We start from the raw sequence: 16,715 nt of genomic DNA, 5'->3' as shown, positions 1-16,715 counted from the left end.
ATGCTATTTTGGAAAAAAAACACACAAGAGACTGCTAATCGTTTGACCAATGCAAACAAAAAGCGGCGAGATGCGGAAATGCCGTTTCTTCTCGCCGTGAGACATCAGAAATTGCTTCGGTCTTTGTTACTTTTTACCCCAAGTGGTCATTTTTAATAAAAGGTTTTCTGGAGAAAAGAATCTTTGTAAAATTCTAAAATAATTAGTGATTTCGTATTCAAAGATTCCAAATCATTTAGGTAATATTTACCAGTGCATCAATTTTGGAAAATAAGTAGGTAAAAATTGATATCTGCTGTAAGGAAAACATTTTAAAAATGGGGCTAAATATTTTAATATTTTTTATTTTCTGAAATCCTTGTTCGAATTCTAAGAAACTTACGACTTTGAAGAAGGTCTATAGAGGCCATCTATGGAAAAAAATTTAAGCCGCTATCCCTTTTATCTTGGAAGATATTGAATTTTCAAATTTTCAATTTGTGACTTTTTGCCCCAGTCTCCCTTACCGTGAAGTTTTGAACTCAAAAAGAAACTCTTGGTTTATCAATTAATAATTCTATTTTTTATTTATTGCATAAAAGAGATTCAGAGTCACTGTTCCTAATTGAATTATGGTTTGTGTAAATTATTCTGGGTTCCTGACCCCCCTGGACCTTATAATAAAAATTCTGAAAGATTATGAGGATAGGTCTCATAGGATAGGTCTTCAGATCTTCGAATAATGTGAGTTTCTTTTGTTTTCCCACATAATTTTATCACAAAATTATTATCAATTATTATTTGAATTATCAAAATTCACATTATTCAAAGCAGGGGCATGTCATTTCCTATGTTTCCCATATGTTTCTAGCGCACCGAAAAAACTTTTGAGTTTATTAGTTATTTTCTGTCATTGTAGAATGAATTAGCAAAAAATACTAATACAAAATAAAAGCCAATTTAATACGAAGAGGCAACCGAAAATCCCAAATTGGCAACCTACGTAGTTTTGAAGATATCTCGTGAAATGTGTACGAAAACAGGAAAAAAAAATTACACTAAAACTGGTCGCATTTTTTCAGGGATAATGCCATGCCCCTGATTCGAAGGCATAAACGTTCGAAGGGAGAGTACTTCCCCTACTACCCTTAACTTTATGAACTAGGTTTTATAGGATAATTCATTCTTCCGGTTAACACCGGAATCTCTTGATTAAATTCTATAAATCAAACACAAAATTTCACCAGAGCTTTCGATACCTATCGTGTCTTTCTCATATTTTTTGTTTGTTTGATGTGTGTTTGATTTATAGGATTTGATTAACAGATTCCGACTATTTTTCCATCAGCATCGGCTATCTTTTTACCTAATTTTATAATCCTATATGGGGCACTCAGTTTGCAATTATCGATACAATGCTTCAAAGTACAGTATTCTATGATTTATGAAGACTATGAATGTATGAATATCTAAAATTATCCCTTCTTTCCTGCCTCTTAAAATAATATTTGAAATAAGTATTATATGAGGTTTACATCAAGATAAGAATAATTAAAAAAAATTATCAGAAGTAGGTATAGGGCGGTTGAATTCAGTAGTCTTGATAATGTTCTGTAGGCAGTGTGTTATTTTTTCAATACACTATTATCATACGTGAAAAATAGAACTCAATAAAACTTTAAGGTATACAAATACAAGGGCTTGAAACATATTTAATTTTAAATATGGGAAGCATAAATGTATAACTTCCACTTGAATTCGGAATTAATGCTCACAATTTTAGCACATATAACTTCTTGAGAAGAGAAAAGTAATGTTTTATTCTTAAATTTCATGGCTATATTAATTTTGGCTAGAAGGGATAGATGGAATTAATAGGTTGAATTTTAAAATAAATATTAATAAAAATGCATGAAAGTAATTGACTCTTAATTAATTGTATCCTACATCAAATAATGCTTAAAATTAAATACCTGTCTCTCTTTAATGAAATTAATTTGTTTATCCCGCATTTCACTTGACATGTATTACACTTTATAACTTGACCCGTAATGTTTTGATTCTTGTATTTTGATGATGTTCACAGAGACTTTTTATCAGATATCACAACACCTTTCGAGTGTCGCAATTGAGAAACTGAATTATTTCGCACTTTATATAGATAATCACTTCACATCTTGGGCGGTACTAGTCCTAGGCTGACTTTTCTCTGAACCTGACTCTTAAGAGTTACATCCTGTACAAGAGCTTCACCAACAATGATTTTCTATGTGAATAAAATGGAAGGTTTTAGCTGGTTTGTCGCAGAATTTACCTTATTTCATTTCACGTTATTAAGAGGTTTTCGTCAGAACTGACGATTCCTCTAATTGTAAGAGTTTATATCAGTTTGTCATAACTTTCACGCAAACTCCTTCATGGACAAGAGATAAAAAGACGTTTTTATACAAAAATTTTGGCGCGCATCATCTTAGAACAATGATGAGACAGCGACTTGAAGTCGACGTTATGACTTTAGTGCCTTATGGACAGTATCAAACATTGTAAAAGAATTGACTTATCACATTTTTAGGCTACTATTAATCGTTTCTTCTTAATTGCACATCTCTATCGCAAATTAGTTTAGTTCCCATCAACTTTTTTCTTGCATTCCAGAGATATATTTTAGTGCTTTAATTTAAAGAATTTTTAAAATATGTTTTTATTATTTATTTAGTTTTATTTTCTAAACAAAGAGTTACTATTTTAAACATGTAGAATAATTAGAATTTACTAGAAATATTTTTATTAAACTATTAAAATATTTGTATAACAAATGTCGACTTTTTACCGACCTCACTATTTTCTGTATCTTCATTAATAAATGGGATTATTCTGTTCATATGTCTTATACGGGATCGGGAATCTTCGTTTTTTCCATTTTGTTTTTTACACTATTGTTTTTCCCAGTTTGTCTTTGGAATCTTTGTCTTCGGTAATTTTTGATTTTTGTAAACTTTGTCTTTGGAAATCTTGACTTTCATACATTTTTCACAATTTTCGTAAATTTTGTCTGTAACATATTTTGCACAAGTATGTTTTATAACTTTCCAAAAATTTCCTTTTTCTCAAAAAATTTCCATTTGCCCCAAAGGACGAAACTAAAAACTTTAAGAAACACCATTGTAATATCATTATTTTATTTAATAAAATATACTTGTTTAATGTTAATGAAAGACATGATTTCTAAAGAACAAAGTTTCCAAAATACAAAAATTACCGAAGACAAAGATTCCAAAGACAAACTGGGAAAAACAAAATAGAAAAAAACAAAGATTCCGCAAACCGTTTTATACGGACTGCAGACCTGAGGCTTAGTCATATGGCTTAAGCGGCTTAAGCTCTCGAATGTCATACCAGTCAACAATTTTTAAAAGAATTTAATTTTAGAATTGGTTTATTAAGAGCAAATTGGTGCATTAGATTCTGATTGACTATTAATTTTTTTTTGGATTTTGAGATGTTCGGGAACTATGTTAAACCTCTAGTCTGAAAGCAGCCTTAAAATTTCTAAGTTTATGATTTGAGTATAGATGTAAGAAAATTCATTTACCTAATTTTTCTGAGTGTAATATTTTCTCCCGTAGTAAAGTTCTATATAGACTCTTCGTATTTTTAGAAAAAATAAATAAAAATAGCACAGAAATGCTTATACCATATTTCTTATCAATTTTTTTCCTGAATCTTCTTTAGGGGAATGTAGGCATGGTTCGCACAGAGTGAACCTTCAAACGATGCGAATTTTCTCTTTGTTTGCAAGGAACTGACTTACCATTTCTCATCTCGTTTCATGAGCTTAATAATGATGTATCTTATGGCTAAGAAACGACGAACTAGCTCTTTGCACACAAAGAGAAAATTTGCGTTGTTCGAAGGTTCACTCTGTGCGAACCATGCCAACATTCCCCTATTTGTGGAAAATTTCAAATTTCTCTTAGAAATTGTTTTAGAATAGTTCGTAAAAGACCAAACGCTCTGCTCAGCTAAAATTATTATTTAAGGTGAATTATATATTGAATTTTTGGAATAAATGGCATTATTTAATAAAATACAAATTAGAAAAGTATTTGTATAAAGTGTATTAAGTCTATGTCAAGATGAAATTGTAAATATTTTGTATATAAACATATATTTTTTTTAGTATGAAAGCTCGGAAAAAATTATTTATTATTAGTTAATTTATTATTATTATTTTTCCCAAAAATTATCTTACATGATAATATTAGCTTATTTAAAAACAGACTCATATATGAAAATTGTAGGTAAGATTGTTAAGAATCTCATCAAATATTCAGATATTTACTGGAAAATTAATTTTAATTTTAATTGTAATGGATTTTAACCCATGCCGAGGAACTCTGGGAACCCATATATTATTTCATAACTCGAGCTTTCTGACTGGTTATGAGTTACCCCTTGGTAAAATCAACTAAAATTGATATTTCTGAATTTTTAAAATCAAATAAGGAACTATTACAACTCAATTGATGTAAATCGTGTAAATCACCTTAACTGAACTTCATTCATTTAAAGAGTGGCGTTTCCAAAAAAGAGCTATACCTCTATGTTGTTACGTGTATTAAAAGTATTTTTATTTTTCTTTATTTTATTTTACTTTTTAGCAGGAGGTCTGTAATTACGAAACGCTCTTAAACACTTTTCTATTTCATTTTTCATCAATTTTCCCCAACGAAAATTATCTCGACTGAAGTATATCCTTAAATCGGAAACATTGGTGCATATGTACTACATCGATGTCAATCGAGTTAATTTAATTCGGCCATAGAGCTGTTTCAAACCTTTGGCTCTTTCCTAAGTGTACCTCTCCCCTTCGAGTTAGAGGAATTTTATTTTCATTTAATTTTAACTTTTCATAAAATACTGTTATTCAGTTTTTCAATAAAGGAAGTATAATAGGCGTGGCCTATTTTTAAGTACAGTGGTTCTTACGCTCCTTCAAGAACTGAATTTATGAGAGGAATCAACTTATAGCATGCCAATTAATACCTCAATAATCAACATTAAAAAATTTGAAAAAATATATTTCATGTACATTTTTTTTAACAAGTACCTAAGTTCTTTAAAAAATTTGAATAAATTTAGAAAAAAAAATCTTTATTATGTTATACTCAAAAAATCTAGCATCCTGTAGGCTTTTCTTTTTGTAATTCGAGTTCATATTTTTTCTGTTTGTGCCATAATATTATTCACTTCCAAATTAATGATGGCCCAAACATTGCGTTCATAGGTTTAATCAAAAAATCTTAAGGCAAGAAAGAAAAGACAAGAGAACTTTTAATTGGTCAAAACGTTTAAAATCACGAAAAGAAAATTATTTTGTCGAAAATTGATTACACGGTTATTATACGAATTTTATCATAATATTGTTTTTCTTGTGTTAAAAACGTCACATTGATACACCAAAACACTGATTTTAATTTTGAAAAAGTCATACAATATTATTAGTTCAATAATATTGGAAAAGTTGACTCTATCGAAGTCAATTTGGGTCCAAGTTGACTCTATCGAGGTCCCACTGTAATTAGAGTTTAGCAAAAAATATCATAGATTCCTATAACCTTCTACTTTACGATTACGTATAAACATTAGAAAAGAAGAACCTTGGATAATCAGAAAAAATAATTTTCTCTATGGGTCACGGGTGACCCAATCGTCCTTAAAGGGTTAAGCTTAGAAACATTCGATTAGAGCCTTGAGGATTAGCCGAGAGACGGCTTAGCGTAATTATATTAGAAATAATTCTCAAACTACATTTCCATCATTTTCCACTAAGTCGTCTCTCGGCTTAAGTCGTAAGTGTATCTAGGGCATTACACTTACTTTAAACCATCTTCTAGCTTAAGTCGTAAGTGTGTCTAGGGCATTAGTCTGAACAATCCGTTTCCTAGAAAAATTCACGGTAGTGTTAAGGAAGTCCCAATAATTTTTTCTGGGATTACCATTTCCCAGACTGAATTTAAAATAAATCTAACATCAACAACTTAAACTTAATTTGATTACGTGTAATTTATCACCACATGTAGCTTCATAGCAAATTAAGAGAGATTTTGTCTGGGCGATCTTGTCTCAAAAGTTTATTTGTGTCTCTCGCAGTGATTAGTCTATAATTCACGCTTTTTTTTACATATATACAACACAGCTAGAGGTTTTCTTGTATACTCACACCTTGTAAATTATTCTGTCTAATTTTGAGTAGCATAATTTTGTGGAATTTCATGCATTTTGAGAGATGCTTTCGGCGGGTTTCCTTCATGCAAAAGAAGAACTTACAATGGATGATCTTACTAGGGTATTTATGTAGCCAGATGTATCAATGCTGATACTATCGTCATCATCGGAGGACGAGGAATCGTATCTGCCATTCTCTGAGAGACTTGGCGGTGGACATGGATAGAAGGCTTGATGGCGAACTTTTCGGGATTTCCGTGGACGATGAATCTTCTCCATTGAAGCACTGGCCAGTTGTCTCTGACGGAATTCCCTTTTTTAAGGGATGGTTAGAGATTGAGATTGAGGATATTGGGAATGGTCAGAGGACAGTGAGAGAAATACCTGAGAAAATTCTCAAAATCCTTCCATTCTGCATCCACCAGCTCCACATTATCCTCCCCAAATTCTTCATCGTGAATAATTCGATTATCACGGTCTAAATTCCAGTCATGTTCTCGCTCTCGCATCATTGTATATATTTTTTTTTATTAGATCAACTAGTGAGTCTTTAAGGAGGAAGAATCCAACAACAGTTCACTCTTTAAACAGCACATTTGACAAAATTGCAACACCATGTGAGGCAAATTATCTCATAAATCTACTTGGTGGGAAATTGATTCAACTGGGATGCCACGGCAGATTATTCTATTTAGAAAAGAAAAGCAAACAGCCCCGAGAGAAGGAAGGAGAAAATTGCTGATAATGCTGGAAAGTTGATGTTATAGAATAAATTTGTAAATAGTAATTAATAGCATTTTTTAATTAAGCAAATTGAATCGATCGAGTGAAAACAATTTTATGGACTTGTTCAATTGATCGTGAGAACGTTGTACTAAAATTAGTATTTTCTCTATGCATTAATCCCGCCTTTCTTGCGTCAGAAAAAAATGCAGAAATTGGCTTCATAATTGCGATTAGTGGAAAATTTATGGGATTTGTTGTATATATTTTTCTTTAAGCTTTTTTTATGCAAGATCTCGTCTCAAAGTCAGGGTCATGCTTTAAGTAAATAATCACTGAAACCGATTAGAAGTGATGGGATTAATTATAGAAACTTAGTAGAGCGAATAGTTGACTTTTAAGCTTAAGTTATACAAGAAATTAACAGGATTGTAACAGTCTCTAAACTTCAAAATCAATTTCAGCATTTTAACACCATTACCAGGTGATTAACGCAATTTTCAGCAGAACCTCGATCGTCAATTAAGAACTCAAGCAAAGATTGTTAGGAAGATGAAGCAGTCTCTAAACAATAACACAGAAATATTATGCAATGATACAGCAGCAAAGTGAAGAAAGTGCAGAGTAAGATAAACGGAAGTTGATGCTGTTTTATTTGTTTGGGAAGTTTTCTATCACTGATGGAGATGCCTCCACATAATTCACATAATCAGATAACACGCAGAGAATTTTATCGCAGACAATGTGATTCATCAAAGGAACAAGACAAGAGAAAAAAAGTGAAGAAACTCGACGAGACACTGAGGGGAGGCACTTTTCACTCTGGGCTAACGCACGCACTGAGAGAAATATTAGCAAATGGTGCAATTTTGCATCCTCCGCGAGATCTTTACCGCAGTTACTCCATGTAATTCCATCACACAACTAAATCCAATTCGCAATATCTCCAGCCAGACTTGCGATCTCCCTGGCAAAGTAGCTCGATGCCCCGGGGGAGGCATCTTCTTTTGTTCTCTGTGTGTGGGGACAATCACAATTTCATATGCCCATGATGAATCTTAATCGAATAATGAGACAATATTCCACCAACGATCCATTTCATGGCGTTTTCCCGCGGATCTCGCAAGTGTGCGCACGAGAAATGCTCTACAATGGACAGAGGCATTCATTCAACTTGCCATTAAGTTTGAAAAAAAATGTAGCATTAAAAATACACTTTTGTGGGGGTCCCTCAAAGAGTCCAAGTCACTATCTCTAACCATTTAGCCTGTAGCTCTTATAAAAGCGCGACGTGGTGTCACTTTTTGATATATGGATCTAAAGCTCAGAAATCTCAGGAGAGAGTGAACCAGGATTTTTGCCGTTTACTTGGGGAGGCTAGTAATAATTCAGAAGTATGACATTTCCTATGTTTCCTATATGTTTCTAGCGACCCGTAAAAACTTTTGAGTTTATTAGCTGTTTTTTGTCACAGTAGAATGAATTAGCAAAAAATACTAATACAAAATAAAAGCCAATTTAATAACGAAGAGGCAACCGAAAACCCTAAATTGGCAACCTACGTAGTTTTGGAGATATCCCGTGAAATGTGTACGAAAACAGGGAAAAAATTACACTAAAACCGGTCTCATTTTTCAGAACTAATGTCACTCCCCTGAAATAAATAGTTAAAATAGAGTGAAGTAGTTTAACAAAAGGGCAGTATCACTTATTTTTCTTAGGTTTTTGTTAGGAAAGGGAAAACTTTATGTTACAAATGAAATGTTATTATGTTTTGGGAGTACTCTAAGTGAAAAACGTAATCCAAGAATGAAGGCGGACTTATGCAACAAGACTTCAAAATCATCCGAATCCGTTAGCCAGAGATCTCTTAAATAATGTTTTGTTCACAAGATTGAAAAGAAAGCATCTTCCTAACCTGTAACCCTTTCTGGGTTGAGTGTTAGTAATTTTCTGGTTTTTTATTGTTGGTTCATGTACCGCTTCTTTTAAGTGTAAAAGAAACGATGATTAGTTAAATTTATTGCATTTTAAGAGGTCTTGCCAGAAGGTATGCACACTGCACACTCTCCTAGGACTATTTCCTTTTCGTGAAAATATTAATAGAATGTACTTACTGATTGCAGACTGCAACAAACTTATGATCGATATTTAAAAAAAAAAACTAAAGCCGTACTTAGGGGGAAGTAAGAGACTTTCGAATTGGGACAGTTATGAAAGGCTTTTTTCCTATTTTTTAAAATAGAATTAAACCTTGTCTACAAATAGAGCTAAATTATATCATGGGTAAGGTCGAGTTTCATTTAAAAAATAGGAGAAAAAGCGCTTTCTTAAGATTGCCCCAATTGAAAGGTGACCCATTTCTCTCTAAGCCCCGTGTTCAATAAAAATCAATAATTTTATTCGTAAGGCTTCTCATTTAAATTCTGCGGTTGATTTTATAAAACTACATAAAAATAATACTTTTGAGATGTTTTATTTTTAAAATTTTTGAACCAATGCAACTGTCCTTTGAAGTATCATTATTATAATAATTTGCTAGCGGTTGCATAATTATTATACTACCACGAACTCGTAAGCGGGAACCTTTAAATCGATTTGCTTCACCTATTTAGTCAGATATAAGACATTTTCATTGTTTTTTATTTAATATGTATTATTCGTTTTTAATATCTCTCTCGTACATTCTCTTTATAAGAGCGCATTCCCTATTGTTTTTATCAATAAATAACATACTGCTAAAAATAAAAGGATCTAATTGATCCAAATTTGATTCTTTTGCAAAGGATGGATCAAATTAACATGTTCTATATGATAAATGTGCATTTAAAGTTTGAAATTTGATCCGCAAAATGATCAAATTTGATTCAATTTTATCCTTTTATTTTTACCAGTGCAAACGTTAAATAATAAGGTATCGAGTGTTATGAATGTCCTAAGAAGATACTGACATTTTTTATTTAAGGGCAGAATAACATTAACAGTCAAATGCTCACCGTTACCGTCAAAGCCTCGCCGTTTTTCTTAGATTTATTATGTTGTTCACTAACATTTTGACTTGATCCCAAAATTTTGTTTTTTCACCTCAGAAGATGTTTTTTTTTACAAAAAATTTATTTTTCAATAAAGATTTTTAGCTGAATTTTAGTATTCTTTGTTCTTTAGTAACCAAACCGATAATTGAAATTCAAATAGATCAGTGCGTTTCGTTTTATATAAAATTCTAAAATTTTAACTGAAGATGTCTTAGTAATTTAAACTCTCATCTTAGGCATTTTATTCCTTGATCAGAATTTGTGACTTGATGCTACAGTTTTCTATTTCATACAAAAAATTAAACTTATATGCACTTATTTGCATGTTCTAAAAGTTTTTATTATCGGTATTAATTTTTTCTTGATTCTATATTATTCTGCAGAATTTTTCATACTGACAATGGAAGTTTTGTTTTAAAATTTCAAATCTTTTGCTATATAATTTTTTTGTTTTTCAGAGCTTTCTTCTTTATTCTATATTTTTTCTTGGACCAAGAACTTTGCTAACCCGACTTTTATTTTTTAAGTTTAATTAATTCATCCAAATTATTAATTTAAAAAAACTTCTTTTTTAAAAACTATAAGAAAATTGCTGTAAATCCACATTTATTTCAAGTAAAGGTTAAATGTGCAATTATTCATCGCTTTAACGATTTAATTTGCAAATATCAGCAAAGCTAATAGCAGATATTATGCAAAAACTTGTGTTATCAATTAATTTTTATAAGTTTTAAGCTCAAATAAGTCCACAAAATTAAAAAAAAAAGAAACAAATGACCAGTGAAAATTAAATTATACCGGTTATTTATAAGTGTTACTGTGTTATCACACTTGCACATTAAAATTTTAATATGATTCACATTAATTGTCACTGGTGAGAGTCCAAATGTGTAGTTTGTGTGTTTGAATCATTTTATATTTAAAATTTGATCTATTTTTTGATAAAAAGGTAGCCTTGGCCCGCAAAATTTGATATAAATTGATTTATGGCATTAATGCGAAAAATTAATGCGATTTTCTCTGTAATTTTTTAATGTGAAAAATATTTATGCTTTAGGTAAATTTAAACTTATTTTTGCAGGCCAAGTCCACTTCTTTATCAATAAATAGAAAAACCCCAAATATTAAGTGACTCAAAGACACAAATAACATATTTGAAAGCTCACAAGCGACAATTAATGTGAATCACATTAAAATTTTAATGTGCAAGTGTGATAACGCCGTTAGGCAATAAAAAAGGTAAATCTTTACTAAAAACGGTTTTATTTATATAATAAACGCTAAATTTAGTGCAGGTAAAATAAAAACCTGTTTTTTTATTCTTTTTACCAGTATTTGCGTAAAAATTTTACAGGTTTTAAAGTTCTAAATTGTGTATTGTTAAACTTTCATATTTTCCTGATCAAATTTAGTTTTTATTCCTCCTTTTAATCAAGTAAATTAATATTTTAACTCCTTGGCAATAATCTTATATGATGTTTTAAGCTTTTCTTGGGCAGCAATTTTAGAGCCTAGCCCTGTAATGTGCAAAGTGCTTTATCGTCTGTGGCACGAGAGAAGAGAATCTCTCACGTACAATTGTATCAAGCAGCCGGATATTTAATCTGAATTCACGCTAATTTCCCATCTTTTCCGTTTACACCACAATTCTTTGACACTCTTTTCGCTCACAATCTTCACCCCAAAAAGCTCCATGATCACGAGTTCAATCATCCAACCGCACTTTGTCATTCCGCAAATTCTGTCATTGTCCAAAGGAAATTTGGGGGTGTAATCGCAGGCATGTGACACATTCATCACTATCAACAGACAATCACCTCTAATCCCAAATAGGTATTTTATAGTACTGCTGGCTTTGCTGGAATTCCACGCGAAAGCTCATCCTTATCAGTCACATTGATTTCTGGTCAGATGGTCTGCCTGTACTTTGGATGGCACAAGAGGCCAACACTTTCTGCGTTTAAAATCAATCAATTTGCGATCTATACCCGCCCCACAAAATGGATTAATTTGCACACGCGATTTTTTCTTCCTATTTAATTTATTGATATTGAATTAGTGGTAGCTTAATAAATGAAAATGATATGGATTCTCTACGTAAGGAAGTCCAGAATTGAACTCAAGGTAGGAGTCGAACTCAGTAATTTCACAGGAAAATTCTTGCAAAGTCGGAAGCTCTTTGAGAATGATAGAAATTGCAATTAGAAGTGATATAGAAATTAATTGGAAATAATTTTGAAGCTGTAAAATCGGAAGAGGCAAAGTTATACTTAGAGTAGAATAATTCCTGCAATTCAAAAGTGAAATTGAAGATATTTATGAGAGCAGCAATATTAATATGAGTAAATTTAATGATTAGCCTGAGACTTCAATATGCTTTGTATGCTTTCAAGCTCTATCCGTTCAGATAATACGATAGTAATGATAATATTTTAAAGGATTAAATATTAAATTTCTATTGTTTTTGTGACTTTAGTTGTTTAAGATTTTATTTAAATGTGTGATATTTTTTCAAAGATTTTTTTAAATCTTATATTCTATCGAAAATGTGCCTTCAAGTTAGGAATAAAGAATCATTTTTAAAAATAGGGGAAAGCGCGCTACTTTCGGACGATTTAAGTTTCGAACAATTAATTTTTTTCAATATGTTCTTAAAGAATTTGACCCATTATGAAAAATAGGTGTGATTAGAAGGAATCACACCTAATAAGATTTTAATAGCTAGTCCAATGCCTCAATTGCCTGAAAGAGCTAAGGGTCAAGTTTATTGAACACATTGGAAAAATAGGAGTTGTCCGAAATTTGAGTCGTCCGAAAATAGCACACTTTTCTCTAAATGAGCACAGTAATAACGTTGTAGTAGAAAATAGGGCGCTTTTGAATTGGGGTAACTTTAAAATTAGGCTTTTTCCTCCCATGTCGAAATGGAACTCAATCATACCGTGATCAAACTTAGCTTCATAAATCAATTGTGAAAATAAATTACATTGTCATAAGCAATCCTTTTAAAAATAAGAGAAAAAAACCATTTTCAAAGGTACCCCAATTCAAAAATGCCCTACTTCCCCCTACATCGCACAGTTTTTTTTTGTATCCTATTATTAATAATTTTATAATATCGATTTCAAGAAATAAAAATTGTTATAAGCCTAACAGATATTTATAAGAGCAAAAACAATTTTTACTGCAACTAGGGATTTAGATTAAATTAATTAAGAATGACCGGGCTGAATTGGTCAACAAATGAAATTTTAAATAAAAATAATGAATACTTCAGTGAATAGCAAGGGAGGTATTCACTTAGAATAAATAGTGGTTTCCTCAATAATTCCTCTACGGCATTCTAACACATCCCAATAGGGGAAAGCGCGCTACCTTCGGATGACTCAAGCTTCGGACAATTTAATTTTTTCTCTATGTTCCATATGGATTTCGCAAATATCTATTTTCTGAAAATTCGAGGCACTGCACTAGCTATTAAAATAGTATAATATTACAATGGGCCACATTCATTTATAACACATTGAAAAAAAATTATTTGTGCAAAGCATAAATCGTCCGAATCGCATAAATCGTTCCCCTCTCTATGCGTGGATAATTCTGCCTCGGTTTCCCCTACGTGTTTATTGAAATGTAAAGTGAAATTTTAACGCTCTAAAAATCTATTGCAAAAGTTTACCCTCATTTTTAATATCAAAAATTTTTCTTATTTATCTAGTCATCTTAGACCACGAAAGAATTCAAATTCAGGCTTTCTTATAGGATCAAAAAGTTTTATCTAAAATTCAAAGAAAGAAGCCAAAATAAAATTGTTCTAAATTTTCATTTCTTTTCTTGAAAGGTTTTCACTCAGAATATTGCTGATAAAGGTCAATCGACATACAGAACACTACTGGTTAAATATTCCAGATTATGTTTAAAAGTCCAAGAGACCTCTTTAAAAAAAAAGTATTTTATTTATCTTATGCAAATATTTTGTATCAGTGTTAATAAACATTTAACATATGCATGTACTAAACAAAACTTAGTTGAGACCGAAATTTTCTTGTTGAATATTTTTACATTAAGGACAAATTACCAAGTTTGTAATATTCAAAAATGATTGAATAAAAAATGAAATAAAAACAAAACAAAAAAATTAAAATTTCGTAAATAGTAAAAGTAAGTCGTAAATTATAAATGTTGAAAAATATACATTTTACTCGAAAAAACAAGGTCCCTCGAAATTTTCTTTTAAACGTACGCCTTTTTTTGGGGCAGAAAGAGTCTTTTATAAAAAGGTAATTAAGCAATTACGAACCATCTTGTTGGCGACTTTAGAGAGATTTTAAGTGATTTCTGGTTAATTTGAATTTTACTGACCGAAATGAAATATTGTATAGATCAAATCAATCGATTTATTAAGAAAAGTAATTTTTGTATTGAGCTAAATCCCTAATTTAACTATCTAAATACGTTTTTACACAATTAACTAGTCATTTAGTTTTCTAATCAATGTTGTAATTTTATTACCAATATTTTAGAATATCACTTGAATTTATGTGTCGGAAACAATTTTCGTTTGAAAAATCCCTAAAAAAATAACCAAATATTATTATATTCATTATTTTTTATAGGCCTGAAGAAATGTGCTGTAAAGTGGTTTTCAGACTAAAGGGTTTAGCTAGCTCAGTTTCCGAAGATCACAAAATATAGAAAAAAACAAATTTTATTGGTTTTTCAGAACCTAATGGCTCATTTACATTTAATTCCCAATCTTAAGGCTAATTTTTCCTAAATACCATGATTGATTAAGAATTTAGAAAAAAGTTTAGAAAATGTATAAAAAATAATTTTTAGTGATTAACAGGACCCAATACTTTTCCAGTTTTCTGCATAAACGCTATGGAAATTGAGAAAAATGAATATGAGTTCATCACACTGATGATAGCAACAAAACTTTCCAGTTTCTGTTGAAGGCTAATTTCATAAAATTATTTTCCAATTTGTTCACAAGTCATCACTTCTTTTAATACTATCAACTCAAATTTTCACCTAAAATTAGACGCTTTTTCTTGAAGAAAAAATCATACTAACTTTGTTAGCTCCAAATTATCGAATTAGAAGTTTCACTACAATTTTTCACTCTTTGATTTTGTTCACGATAACAATTTGCGAAACTTCCAGTGTTCCTACGGAGAGGTGTGTCTTTACCTGAGTCGTAGGATAGAGTGCGTCAAGGTATAGATCACTATGAGGTCGCCTGGCGATCTGCTGCCGCTTCAGTGTTCCCGCTATCGATTTCATGATTAATCCTCAAAAAGCCCTAAGCACTATTTCATATCTCTCCGTGTTTTTTTTTCTTTTGGACAAGCAATGCGAAGCTGAGAATGATAGAAAATTCTCCAATCGACTATTTGGAAAAACTTCCGCGATGCACAACCGTGCAATCCCACTGAAGTCAATTGCAATCTAATCGACAACTTATATACGAAAGATTTTTTTTCCCGATAGTCTAATGATGAGAGAAGAATCCCGCGAGGAGGAAGATATTTCGTATTGTTTCTCACTCCAATTTTCATTATTGCCATTTTTTTCTTTCATTCCACCAGAGCTTTGTTCCCCTTTTCGAAAAGGTGCTAAATTGTGCAGTACTTTGTTAAATGTTTACAGTTAAAGCATTGGCATCAATTGGGAGCTTTTCTCTTAGCGCCCCGTCAATTTTATCAAACACCTTCTCCACTCAACATAATTTTCCAATGACCTCTCTCACTCGGCAAATCAAATGCATTTTCTCACCTAATTTTATAACACATTGTGATGTTAATTATGAGTGCAGTTTTTCACGCGAGAAAATTCTCATTGTGAGAGTTCTTTTATGAGAAATCAATACGAATGAGCTTTGACAGTGGAGGCGCCGGGTGAGGCGACTATCAGTGGATATTTTGAGCATGATGACGCCTTTTCTTCTTCAAATTACTTACAAAATTTCACTCAAATGAAGAAAACTGTCAATCACAGAGCATCTTCGGGGTGTCCTCTGACTTATCAATCCTCATAAAGTCTACACACAATCACAATAATGAATCACAATAGAAGAATCACTAATAATATTTCGTCTGAAAGACTTAAAGAACCACCTTTTCAATTTGCAAATACCACCTAAAAATTAGCAAAAGAACAATGAAAGAGGAAGAGAAGTAAATATCGATGTTGACACTTTGACTGATTTGGTAGAAATGAGCAAAAGTAGTGAGTAAAATTGTAAAAACAACGATTTTTTGACGAGATGTCGCTAATTAAAATCACGGATTTAGATTGTGAATCGACATTAGCGATAACGACTACCGAAAAAGGCGCTGATAACGACCTCACGTTGCTTTTACTGTTGGTCTTGCTTTGTCTTTGCCCCCTACTTGAGCCTACTCAAGCTAAAGAAGTTCCAGAAATTTGCCCTCAGACCACTAAAAAAGAGCTTCCGCGAGCTTATCTATTAATAAGGTCAATTTATGATGAGAAAATAAATTATAATAAAATTTACAGACACTATAATTTATAAAATATTTGGAAGATTATTAAAGAAATCTTCAAAAATAGGGGAAAGTACTCTCCCTTCGAACGTTCATGCCTAAGCTAACTAAAATTTAATAGAAATGTTTAAGTCTCTTAAGAAAAATTAAAGAAAATTCACATTATTCGAAGGTATGAACGTTCGCAGGGAGAGTACTTTCCCCTATTTTTGAAGATTTCTTTAATAAACTTCCAAACATT

At 31.4% G+C, this 16,715-nt stretch overlaps 1 protein-coding gene across 2 annotated transcripts in view; it reads right to left on the bottom strand.

Moving 5' to 3' along the window:
* The window catches only part of LOC129800052 (chloride channel protein 2), a 56,335-nt gene that overhangs the window by 20,439 nt on the left and 19,181 nt on the right, over positions 1 to 16,715 (bottom strand). The window contains exons 1-3 of one of the 2 annotated variants that reach the window (XM_055844414.1): positions 7,824 to 7,851; positions 6,592 to 6,755; positions 6,325 to 6,520 (exon numbers count right to left, since the gene is read on the bottom strand). The exons of the other annotated variant lie outside the window; for it this stretch is intronic. Of the exons in view, the coding sequence (XP_055700389.1) occupies positions 6,325 to 6,520; positions 6,592 to 6,719 (324 nt within the window). The 5' untranslated portion in view covers positions 6,720 to 6,755; positions 7,824 to 7,851. Of the gene's footprint in view, positions 1 to 6,324; positions 6,521 to 6,591; positions 6,756 to 7,823; positions 7,852 to 16,715 lie in introns of those variants that run through there. 2 annotated transcript variants of the gene reach the window in all.

Source organism: Phlebotomus papatasi, chromosome 1 (genome assembly GCF_024763615.1).
Source record: "Phlebotomus papatasi isolate M1 chromosome 1, Ppap_2.1, whole genome shotgun sequence".
NCBI classification, from domain to species: Eukaryota; Metazoa; Arthropoda; class Insecta; order Diptera; family Psychodidae; genus Phlebotomus; species Phlebotomus papatasi.
This window is presented reverse-complemented; position numbering and strand designations above follow the sequence as displayed.